This window comes from Dipteris shenzhenensis, chromosome 23 (assembly GCF_047967505.1).
Source record: "Dipteris shenzhenensis isolate YYH24624 ecotype China chromosome 23, Dip_SZ_1.0, whole genome shotgun sequence".
Taxonomy (NCBI): domain Eukaryota; kingdom Viridiplantae; phylum Streptophyta; class Polypodiopsida; order Gleicheniales; family Dipteridaceae; genus Dipteris; species Dipteris shenzhenensis.
This window is the reverse complement of record NC_141618.1, coordinates 2898831-2911322: the sequence shown is the minus strand read 5'-3', so window position 1 is coordinate 2911322 and position 12492 is coordinate 2898831. Positions and strand designations below refer to the sequence as shown.

General features: G+C 42.0%; 1 protein-coding gene across 1 annotated transcript; it reads left to right on the top strand.

Moving 5' to 3' along the window:
* The first annotated feature begins 644 nt into the window (after window positions 1–644).
* On the top strand, window positions 645–1999 carry LOC147886867 (uncharacterized). The gene is made up of 3 exons (XM_087394065.1): window positions 645–788; window positions 932–1160; window positions 1344–1999. Exons 1-3 carry the CDS (start codon window positions 645–647, stop codon window positions 1997–1999), a joined length of 1029 nt encoding a protein of 342 aa, XP_087250191.1.
* Window positions 2000–12492: the final 10493 nt, after the last annotated feature.

The following is a 12492-nucleotide window of genomic DNA, read 5'->3' as shown; positions in this document are numbered from 1 at the left end:
AAAAAGGATTAGTGGGGCTAAACAGGGCCATAGCAAGCCCTGTTTAGCCCCACTAATCCTTTTTTTTTAGTTCTGTTAATCGTCGCTATATAGCGACGTTTACCAGTATCGCTATATAGCGACGATTAACAGTGTCACTATATAGCGACGTTTATGGTCGTCACTATATAGCGACGCTTTATAGGGACGGTTCTTTTTTGACGCTTTTAGCGACGTTTACACCTGTGAAAAAAAAAATTTAATGTAAAAAGCGTCGGTATTTTCGTCGGAAATGGCCTATGCCTAGTGTAAATTCCAATGTTCCAAGGCAAAGGAAAGGTCAAGGATAAGTTTTGATGAGACTCATAGAAGAGAAACCAGTTTAGGATAAATGCAACCTTAAAACTGCCTCCCAAAGTTAGTTAACACAGCAACCTTGACTCTGACGAAAACCATGCACACGTTCTGCAAAGAGAGAGGGAGAACCCAAAACCAGCTAAAACCTCGAGACGTCAGCCCAAGATCGGTTCAATACACTCATATGAGACAGAGAGAGAGAGACACACACACCCACGCTTATAAAGTTGGCTTCCTAGAGGGATTTCTGAGCCGCCTTCCAAATTCTTTTCTTTTACAAGCTGCCTTTCCATTTCGATACTTCATGCATGGATCGTGAGGCTGTTTCATTGGCGTTGAAGGAAGGGACTCCCCGGCTTCTTCCTGCCATCATTGTGCTCAATGAGAAGTATTTCCCCGAATCAGAGACTTCTCCAGCGAAAGTCGGGGCAACCTCATTTGCGTTGTCCGCGGCAACGTGCCTACTAGAGGCAGGATTCTTGTCCGGGATGATTTTGTATCGAAGGCGCAAGGAAATCTACTAGCCGATCATCGAGGTGGCGGCTAGAAACGGCACCGTCTGTTCGGTCTTTGTTTCAACTTCCACCTGGAGAAGGGAAAAGTCAAGGACGCCATTCGAACTGCCGCACTACAACTCTCCTCAAAAGCTGGGATATGCCCTATGCTTTACTACCAGACGGACACCCTTCTCGGCTACCATCCGGATGGCATCCCCTGTTGTCTGACCCATCATGGTCCCTTCGTTGCTGATTTTGTACAGCACTTCTCTGTGGACGACGCTTGTATAGCTTTTGAGAGCGCCGACAAGGCAACGCACCTCATGCGTCAACAAGAAGCGGGACTCCACTACTTGTTACAGCGAAAGGACATGATTGTCCTGCCGCACAGATTTGCAGCGCAAATTTCTTCTCTGATGCGGCATGGATCGTGACCGCATTCGTCCGGTAAGACCTCCGATCCAGGCATCCGTATATATAGGCGGTGGCCTGGGATCTTCTTGTGATCAGCGCCTCGCCCACTTTGTCGAATCGAACGAGCTGCTTCTATTCACCGCCGTTGCTCGCCTGGACTTCTTCAAGAACGTGGAGCTTCTTGTGGACGCTGGGGTGGAGCTTCTCAAACGAGGGATACGCGTGACGGTCCTATCGTGGGTGGTGATTCCGACGATGAAGGCCTGACAACAGGCATGCTGCGACGGGTGCCGTCGCGCTATGCTCAACAGTTCATGGCGGTGGAGAAGCTGGCCAAGGACGGGTTATACTTGCTGTTTCGAAGGGCAAGGGACAAGGGGGTGTTTGTGTGCTCTTCGAGGTTCGAGACGCTGGGGATAACACCGTTGGAGGCAGCACTGAATGGGGTAAATACGCTGATAGCGGATTCTCAGCAGGTGGAAGCGTCGAAATTCTTTCCGGAGCGGAATCGATTTGAAGCAACGGTAGAGGTGGTGGCGAAACTCCATGCGAAGGAGATGGGGGCTGAGGGGGAAGCCTTACGTCGCCATGTGCAGAAGCTCATGTCGGAGGAGATGTTTGCTCTTGACCTCCTCTTGGCTTGGTCTCATTTCTTAGACATATCTCGAGTCGCCACCTTTAGTAGTTCGGAGAATGAACCTAGAAACATCACTCACAAACCCAAGAATAAAACAAGGTGGTTAACCCACTAAGGCCGTGCCTTGGGAAGGTATTCTAGTTGTAATTGTTAGTATGCGTTATGTGTAAATGTCTATAATGGAATGGTCTATCCTCCATGCAATCATGTATGTAATGGATAGACCGCATGCAATAACGTATGTAATGGAATGGTCTATCTAGCTTGCTTGTGTGTTGGGGTTGCCAAGGCTGTTGGTCTAAATGCGAGTCGTAAGTTCTTTGAATTTTGAGTTGCATCGGCTAAAGTATTCCATCATTGTTTGTACATTTGTTGAGTGAAGTGTTTTTTAAGAGATATCATTCTTGAAGTCACCTACAAATATTATTAGTGAATTGTTTTCAATTGTGATTATGTTTTGTAGACATGTTATATACATGTTCCCTTTTACGGATGAGGGTCTGTAAATGTTGAAGATAATATATATGCTATTATTTTATATTTGTGGATGTGTGTAACTTATTTTCCTTTGATGTATGTATGTTAAGAAATTGTAAAGAAATATTATTTGGTTTACTAGAGTGCAAGTTCTAGTGTGAGATCTTCTATGATGTCTCAGATTGTACATGTTGATTGTCATATTTACTAGCACTTGATTCTCATCTTTTGAAAAAGGGTGGTACAAGAGTAATTGCTCATGAAAAAAAATGTGTCCTTGAGTTTATTGAACTTAACGAACCTAAGAATGTTTTGTTTGTACCTTTTTTTGGTGGAGTTATTGGTATGGTTGTATTTTGATGCAAATGTTATCCAATATTTATATTTTATGTATTAGTCAATAATTGTGTCACATATAATGTTTGTGTGATCATTTTGAAGGGTTTGCAATTGTTCTTTTCATTCTAGAATGAGTTCTATATTTTGGTTTTCATTTGTATTAACGAAGTAAAATTCTTTTGTTATTCTATACAACAAAAAAGATAGAGTAATAAATGAAGCTAATTGTGCACTCATTTGTTGAGCATGTAGGAATGTATTTCCTATTTGGTGCATCCTCTCTTGTGGACGAAGACTTTTCTTGCATGCACATCCTCATTATTTGTTGCAATTTTTTTGTTATTATGTTATCTATTTTGGTTATGTATGATGTACAATCTGAGTTTGTAGCATATATATGAATGTTTAATTGCCATAAGAAGTTAATTTTCTTATTAAACGCAATGTCTTTAGGCTCTCATTTGAGAAACAATGCTGGTTTTATTACATACAATTTTAATGTAAGTCTATTCATAGATGAGTTAGCCTAACGATGACCTCTATTGTGCCTCAAGGGAAAGGACGAAGCAAAGTAATGGACAAGGAGTTGCTTAATAATCTAAACCTCTATTACATGCTTAATAGTGTTGTGATGAAAAGATGGGTGATAAGATATGACGATGCAAAGGCAAGAAGACAAGGAGAAAGGGCCCTCTTTCATACACACCATGGACCATAATATCCTGAGCATCTAACAGGCTAGAGCACTTCTAAAGGATATTCATGTCGGTTGGCTACTTGATGAAATGGAGAGAGCAGAGAGAGACGAGGGAATGCATATCACAATCGAAGAATGGTAGTATGCTAGAGGCGTAATAGGTATGACGTGCCACCACCTATTATTATCCACCAAACATGTTAATTTCCTTGCGTTGAAGGTATCAAGTATAAATAAGTTCGAGCATTTTTATATATGTGTAGAGTACGAGTTTCACATTGTTGCGGTAGTACTAGTGTGTCCTTCTTGCTTTGCCAAAACTTTATGGAGTCAATAGTTACAAAACCATTTGCATGGCATTTGATTGTTGTATTAAGGCCTCTTTCGACCATGTCCTTAAACCACTTGACATCCAAAACATACACAAAGAAGCACCAAAATTCAAGCTTAATAATATATTGGATTATGCCACAATAATCATCCATGTCTCTATTAACTCCCTCAAAGCTAGCAATGATGCCACGATCTTGTTTGTTTCTCTTATCATCAATCCATTGTGTCCAAAATTAATGCTTGCCCTCACACGATATAGTACGCTACACCAAGACAAAATCAATTGAATAAGAAATCTAAATTGTTAAAAGCTCCTAACTTATTGATAACATTCTATATACGGACCTTTTGCATGCATCGTTTCAAAGTGATGTATAGTACATTTACTAATATGGAGTGTATGGAGGATGATCATGGCCATGGAGGTGATGATGATTGTGATACTGCGAGAGAGGAGGATGATCATGAGATAGGAGATATAGATATTTTGACAATTACCCCATGAGGACAAGCCTACCATTGGTGATGCTGATTTCGATGAGCATAGTAGCATAAGTATAGTGGGCTAAATGTATTTGTAGATCTCCACATTGGTTTGGATATTGAAGTAGATAGTTTGGCAAGGGACGTTGATCTCATTGAGGATGAGATCAAACCATAGCCCATCATTGTATCATCCAAATTTCTTACATATTGGTAAAACTGTTTTATATTTTGTCTCATTCTCCTCACCTCACTTAATTTTTATATACGTGCGTTTGGAAAAAAGTAGATTATGGTGTGTGGCACATACATAGCATTGATATTTTTATTAAACTAGGTGCTTTGGTAACCGTGGGCAATGTTTGGCAAGAAGTGATGCACATTTATCAACCTGTAGTATAATTCCAAACTCTGCTGGGCATTTATATAAATGCATCTAAATGTGTGTCTATAATAGAATGTAGATGCGTTATTAAACACATGTATAAACGCACGGATAGACGCATTAATAACCAACATGTTTGTATTTTCATTAAGTTTATTAGCTCTTATAGGCGTTCCCACTATTTTACGCATCTATGGATGCATTTCGACACATGCCACTATATGCATTTACTCATGAGCACAAAGACTGTTGCTCTGCCTCTGGCTTGACTACACCACACAACCTTTGCCTTGCCATCTGTCATTGTGCAACTTTGCCATTTGTCACTGCGTAACACAATCTTTTGTTGCGCTGACCACTATGCTAGCTTGAGCACAACCACGTTGGCCTGACTACAGTCACAACAAGACAAAGCACCCATAGACGCACACACAAACGCATTTACTGGACTAAATAAAAAACTTACAGACACGTCTATTTGTGCGTTTATTTTCGTGTCTAGAGACCCGCATCTACCAGCGCGTCTATATAGCAGAGACACGCGCATATAGATGCGCATTTAGATGCTTAAATAGACGCACTTATAAACGCATTTATAAATGCAAAAATAAACACTTGTCAAACAGACAGATGCGTATATAGATGCATTTATAGACGCACTAATAGATGCGCTTTATTATATTCTTTTTTTAATTTACAGAATGTATTTTAATTACAATTCCAAATAAAACATTACAACTCCAAAACACAATAAAATTGAAAGCTCAAAAAGTGCTTGTATATACATATAGCACGAAGCTAAGCCACGTCATGTGGCTTCAAGTACAAAAAATAAGGAAGCTAAGCCACGTCATGTGGCTTCAAGTACAAAAAATAAGAGGAGTGTATATACAAGAGGCACGAAGCCAAGCCAATGGCTTTAAGTACAAAAAAGAGTAGCTAGTACTACTTCTACAACTAATCTATGTTCTCTAGGTCCTCGCTCCCTTCCACGCTCCCTTCTGCGCTCCCTTCTGCGCCTCCTTCCTCGTCTTCCTCGTCGTCTTGTGCATGGGCCTGTAAACAAGGGACAACATATATCAATGTATGAAAATCCAAATCCTTGCTTATAATTTTGGCATTATTTAATTACTTTCAAATACCTCGGGGGCCGCTCCAGTAGCTCGGGTATACTGCTCCTCAGTAATCAACCCGTCATCATAGAAGTGCCTCCATGTATCTCCTCTGCGATGGTGACGGTGATAGGTTGTCTCCACAGGAGTAGGGTATCTGCCCACGATCTCAAGCTGCAAGACGACACATTTTGCGGAGGGATTAGTACAAAAAAACAACCTTCTAATAAACTACATAAGCAATATAATTTGAGATCGATACTTACAAATTGGGCCTCCCATGATTCAACACCCCCTACTCCAAAATGCGCTCTTCCATATTCCTCCATCTAGATCCTTCGTGCCTCCATGTGCTGCAAACTAGGGTCCTCCCTTGCTGACTTCATTGCTTTCTTCCACTCACGCTTGTGAGCGGTGTGGGGCGGGCCCCTTGTTGGTTGACCTCCCTCAAGCCTGGCAAGCTCCGCTAGTGCCTGCCTCTTAAGCGAAGATCTTTTATTGCCAAGTATCGTAACAATCTTTGACTTGGCCCATTTATTTGTGGACTGGCAATTGGGGGGTTTAGGATACCTAGAGCGAATAGCAGCGAGGGTCTCATCAGCCAACCTCTTTGGCTGGTCTTTGAAGTGGATAAAGCAATCTCTATAATTGTTAGCAATTACAAAGCGCATGAAGGCCATGATGTCCTTCCCCCGTGCATCCATCAAGATGCCTCCTATCTGAGTGATGTCATAGAATATCGTACCATCACCCGGAGGCACATCTAAATCATCTGAATCATCATCGTCCCCACCACCACCCCTCCCAAAGCACTATGCATGCATCCCCCACCGCTCTCCTTGTTACTACACCTACTACCGTGTCGTGTCGAGCTCGTACGCTGGCCACTCGTAGCTGGAGACTGCATGGGACTACGCTAACCACTCGTAGCTCGAGAACCGAGTCTCGACTGCATAGGAGTACGTCGACGGCTCTGCGAGACAGAAGGACCTCTTGACGGCATGGGGGAAGGGGCATAAGACAGCATGGCACAGAAGGGGCATAAGACGGCATGGGGGAAGGGGCATAAGATGGCATGGGAGATGGGCCTGCACTGTGTAGCCGGTTGGGCTGTGCTGACTCCGCTGGGGTGATCTCAGCTAGTGTGGGGTGGTTTGGAGTCTGTAGTGCCGACTCTTGGGGGGTGTTTAGAGTACCCATCATATACCCGTATAACTTCGCAAGACTAGGAGGGTGCCCTAAAAGGTTATATAAGTCCCTCCAAATAGAATCCCGGGGATCAGGTGAGTTGGAAGCGCTTCTTGGCCACATGTTGAACTGGAAAAAAGAAAAAAAATTATTACTGATGAGCTGAGAAGAAAGGGGAAGGGAAGAGAGAATCAAGTTACTATTGGAGCGAGTCTATAGATGGATCTGATTAGCACGTCTATTTTTGTGTATAACAGTGCATCTATAGACATGGCTATCTGTGTCTACAAACAGCCTAGATGCGCGTTTAGACGCGCCTGTAGATGTGGTTTTAGATGCACTCTGAGACACGCCTATAGACACACTTCGACAGACAGACTTTTCTAAAAAGTAAAAAAGGACATTGCGCCCGACACACAAACGTGACACTGATACCCATATCATGCATTTTTTGGATATGAGAAAGTACAAATCCAAAGAGAGCAAACTTCCAAAAAAGATCAACTGCAAAAAGACTTACCTTGAATAGAGGTATGGAAGGTTTTCTCCTTTTTCAAAGTTGCAACTTCTCCTCCTTGTTTGCCCTCCTCTCCTTTAAGATTGGAAGTAAGTGTGGGTGCCTTCCTCTTGAGTATAAGCTTGGAAGTAAGTGTGGGTGCCTTCCTCTTAAGCGTCGAAACTGTGGATCAGCTAATAACGAAGCAAGCAAGCTGCACGAAGTATAAGTAATGTGAAGAAAAGCAAAGCGAGCGCGCTAAAAGCAGGTTTAAAAGCCGCGTCTATAGGTGCATCTAATATCGCATCTATACACGCATCTAAATACACAGTCTAGATGCGCTTTTAGACGTTGTTTTAGACACGGTTTTAGATGCGGTTTTAGACACAATTTTAGACCTGCACCACAGAACAAACAAACGCTCTTTTAGACGTGCCACAGAGTTTAAAATTAAGCATTTGAAGAAGAGCAAATTTTTTTGGGTTGTTTGTTTGTAGGATGTCTTCATCTTCAACAAGTAGCTCCAGTGAGGATGAATCCCTCCGTATCCACCATCGCGAAATGTGGTTGGAGCAAAAAATCAAATGTATGTGTGATCAATGTCGAGGAAACATGTATCGTGCATGCAGGATTACACTCAATCACATCTCAAAGTATGGAGAATGGGATGCGACCGTAAACATGGTAAGTGTTAAAGAGTTAAGGTTGATTGAGATACCTATGGGTATTCATATGTTTGAGTTATGATTACATTTTAATTTGATACAGGATGCAGTGCCACACCCGCATATGTTGCCCTATGCTCACCGTGAGGAGGCGAAGCGTCGGCGATATGAGGTGGGATCTTCAGGAGGGAGCGTTACGCATGCATGGAGTGATGGTGATAGTAGCCCTCCGCCATTACCTCATGAAGCCGTGGAGGAGGAGGTGTTTGATGAAATGGTGCGAGATTTATGTGTCCATCAAGGGAGGGATGATAGCATGGAGCAGGATGATCTTTTTACTGCAGCATCGACTCCACTGTTTGAGGGGTGCACATTCTCTGTTCTACGTGCCTCCCTTGAGTTACTAAACTTGCAAACCATCTATGGATGGAGCAATGCAAGTTTGAATGCATTACTCAAGTAAGCTTTAAAGTCTATTTTGTAAACATGGTGAATTATGCTAGTGGGTCAATTACTCGAATGCTTTTCCTCATTTATGGTCTTCACGTGCAGGCTATTGTGTAAAATGCTTCCAAGGGAGAATAAATTACTGACCTCAAGAGATATGGCAAGGCAAGATGTGACCTCTCTTGGAGGATTAGATTACAAGCGCATCCATGCATGTGTCAACGATTGCATTTTGTTTCATGGACTACATAAGGATGCAAGAGAGTGTCCTACTTGTGGAGAGGCAAGATATAGAGTAGATCTCAAAACTTTAGACGTGCCTCGTAAGGTTCTGCGACATTTTCCCATAATCCCTTGCATCCAACATATGTTCAAGTGCAAATCTATTGCAGAGCTCATGTCATGGCATTCCTCCCATCGATCAACCGATGGCAAGTGGAGAACTCCCGCGGACTCTCTTGCGTGGAAGCATATTGAAGACACATGGCCAAGCTTCAAGGAAGAACCTAGGAGCTTGAGACTTGGATTGGGTATGGATGGTGTGAACCCATTTGGTCTCAAAAGCACCTCTTACATTGTATGGCCAGTGATATTGGCTCGGGGGGGTCACTATGTATAAACCCTCTATACCACGTGCGTTCAAGGCATATTTCTAAAATCCCTTATCTGTGTAAATTTTTCATTAATAAAATGTACCCCTTTTCTATACAAATCTGTAAATTTTTTCCAAAACTATTTTAAATAGTCCCTTATAAATATTTATTTCTGTAAATTTTAGAAATTAAAATTATCCTTTTGTTGAACTCACGTGATAGGGTTACATATGATGAGTAACCCCCCCGAGGATATTGGTGAATTATAATCTTCCACCCTCTATGGCTATTAAGAAAGGACATGTTATGCTGTCCCTTCTAATTCCAGGGAAACATAAAGTCAAAAACCCTGATGTTTATTTGGATCCTTTGATTGACGAGCTAGAGATACTTTGGAGAGGTATCGAGGTGCATGATGTGAGTAGGCCTCCCTCATCACGAGACTTCAACTGCAAAGCAGACTTGATGTGGATGATGCATGACTTCCCAGGCTATGGCGAGTGTTCAGGTAAGCATTGCACTTCTAATTATGAATAGGCAAAGGATGTGGCACCCTAAATCCACCTTCAACTCTTAATTGCGACTATTGTTCAGGTCTCACTACATTGGGTTACCATGCATGTCCTGTTTGTGGTCCTTCGCTAGTTGCCTCACGGGCAGACGCATTGAATAAGGTCATCTATGAGAATCACCATCGATTTCTCCCACCTGATCATCCTAGATATGTTGCCCCTTGGAATGAAGTCCTCCCACAATCACTCATCGCGGGAGATTGGATGAGAATTTGGGACAGTTCCACGACTCCACCACTTGGCATGAGCCGGTAAGGGTTTGTAACTATTGTGTGCTATATTGGCTGGAAATAAAGATTGCCCGCTAACACCAACTTTTATTTAGATACTCCATCTTTTATCATTTACCATATTGGTCCCACCTCAAGATCAATCACCTGCTTGATCCCATGCATATCTTCAAGAATGTGGCATCTACCATTTGGGAGCATTTGAATGGGACATGAGATTCCGCAGGCATAAGGAAGGATCTACGTACCACAGGGAGGATGCATGAAGCTTGGCCACAAGAGAGACCAAATGGGCGTGTTTTTTTACCTCGTGCACCGTGGATGTTATCAAAGCTAGAGATGGCGACAGTGAAGCACGCTATTACTACAATTCGTACTCCCACTGGATGCATGAGGTGTTTGAAGGGAGCCTTTACAAAGAGCAAGAAAAGAGGTGTAGAGCAATTATATGGCTTGAAATCTCATGATTGGCACAAGATGCTCCAAGTAAGTATTTTATGTGCATAATATCTTTTTCCTTTCAAATTTGTGAGTGAATAATTATAAGCAACAAATCAACCACCTCCTCGTGGGTTCAGTTGATACTACCTACTCGCATTTCACGTAGTGCATCGAAGGACGTGAAAGATTGTATTTACAAGATGGGCGAGCTTGTGAGATACTTTACATGATACAAAATATGATGCGTATCAATGCTCCATGCAAGTTTGAATGCATATTGCTAATATGCTGTACTTTTTCATTTCTAGGTATGTGAGCTCAAAGGAAATAGATCCCACCACGCTTGAGAATGCTCGAGTTATGTCAGTGGAGGTGGTTTGTTTAGTGGAAGAGACATTTCCATGTTCTATTCTCACAAGCCAACTACATCTTATAGTGCATTTGGTAGATGAGATCTCTATATGCGGTACTATACATGCACAATGGTTGTTCTTCCTCGAGCACTTCATGAAGACCTTGAAGGGCTTTGTGAGACAAAATGCAAGACCTGAAGGTAGCATGGCCGAGGGTTGGTTGGTACAAGAGTCACTTGTATATATTTCTGAGTTTCTTGTTGATGTGGATAGCTCTCTCCCACGACTATGGAGAGATGATGAAGACCTAAGGATGACCTCTATTGTGCCTCAAGGGAAAGGACGCAACAAAGTAATAAACACGGAGTTGCATAATAGTATCAACCTCTTTTGCGTGCTTAATAGTGATGTGATGAAAAGATGGGTGACAAGATACGAGGATGCAAAGGCAAGAAGACAAGAAGAAAGGGCCCTCTTTTGTACACACCACGGATCTCATGTGCCATACCCTCAGTATCTAAGAGCACTTCTAAAGGATATTCATGTGGATTGGCTACTTGATGAAATGGAGAAAGCAGAGAAAGACGAGGGGATGCATATCACAATGGAAGAATGGGAGTATGCTAGGGGATGCATGAGCAAGGTCGGTATATAGAATGTTATGCATAAGTTAGGAGCTTTCAATAATTTAGATTGCTTATTTAATTGATTTTTTCTTGGTGTAGTGCACTATGTTCAATGCTATATGGTGTGAGGGCAAGCATTTTTGAACACAACGGACTAATGATAAGAGAAACACACAAGATTGCGGCGTCATTGCTAGCTTTGAGGATGCCAATGGAGCCATGGATGATTATTGTGGCATAATCCAAGATATTATTATGCTTGACTTTCGATGCTTCTTTGTGTATGTTTTGGATGTAAAGTGGTTTAAGGACATGGTGGAAAGAGGCCCTAATGCAACAATCAAACGCCATGCAAGTGGCTTTGTAACTATTGACTCCACAAAGTTTTGGCAAAGTAGGAAGGACACACTAGTACTACGGCAACAATGTGAACAGGTACTGTGCACACATATAAAAATACTCGCTTTTAAATATTTGATGCAAGAAAAATAACATGATTGTATTTGTGTTTGAATTAGGTTGTCTATCAACCAATGGTGGATAATAATAGATGGTGGCATGTCATACCTATTATGCCACGTTCCAAAGTGATGTATAGTATATGGAGCGTATGGAGGATGATCATGGCCATGGACGTGATGATGACCATGATACAAGAGAGGAGGATGATCATGAGATAGGAGATACAGATATTGAGGCCATTACCCATGAGGACGAGCCTACCATTGGTGATGCTGATTTCGATGAGCACATGAGTAACACTAGTAGTGGGTTGAATGTATTTGTAGATCTAAACACTTGTTTGGATTTTGAAGTAGATAGTTTGGCAAGGGTTGATCTCATTGAGGACGAGATTGAACCGTAGCCCCATCATTGATATTGGCAAAACTATTTTACATATTGTCTCATTCTCCTCACCTCACTTAATTCTTGTATATGTGGGCTTGCAAAAAAGCATTGATGTTTTGTTAAAATTATGTGCTTTGGTAATCATGGGCAATGTTTGGAAAGCAATGATGTACACCAAAATCTCACTTTCTGTATTCTCTGGTTTGCGTCTAACTACGCGTCTAAATGCGCATCTAATTCTCAGTGTAAACGTGCAAATAAATGCGTAATACACACACAAATAGACGCACTGATAAACGCGATGTTAGACGGGCCCGTATTT

Excerpts from the sequence above, each read along its gene's own strand:
- LOC147886867 (XM_087394065.1), top strand. The coding sequence starts at position 645 with ATGGATCGTGAGGCTGTTTCATTGGCGTTGAAGGAAGGGACTCCCCGG. Across the intron at positions 789-931 it reads CCTCATTTGCGTTGTCCGCG|GGAAAAGTCAAGGACGCCAT; the intron begins GCAACGTGCCTA and ends CACCTGGAGAAG. Across the intron at positions 1,161-1,343 it reads CAAGGCAACGCACCTCATGC|CGCCTCGCCCACTTTGTCGA; the intron begins GTCAACAAGAAG and ends TCTTGTGATCAG.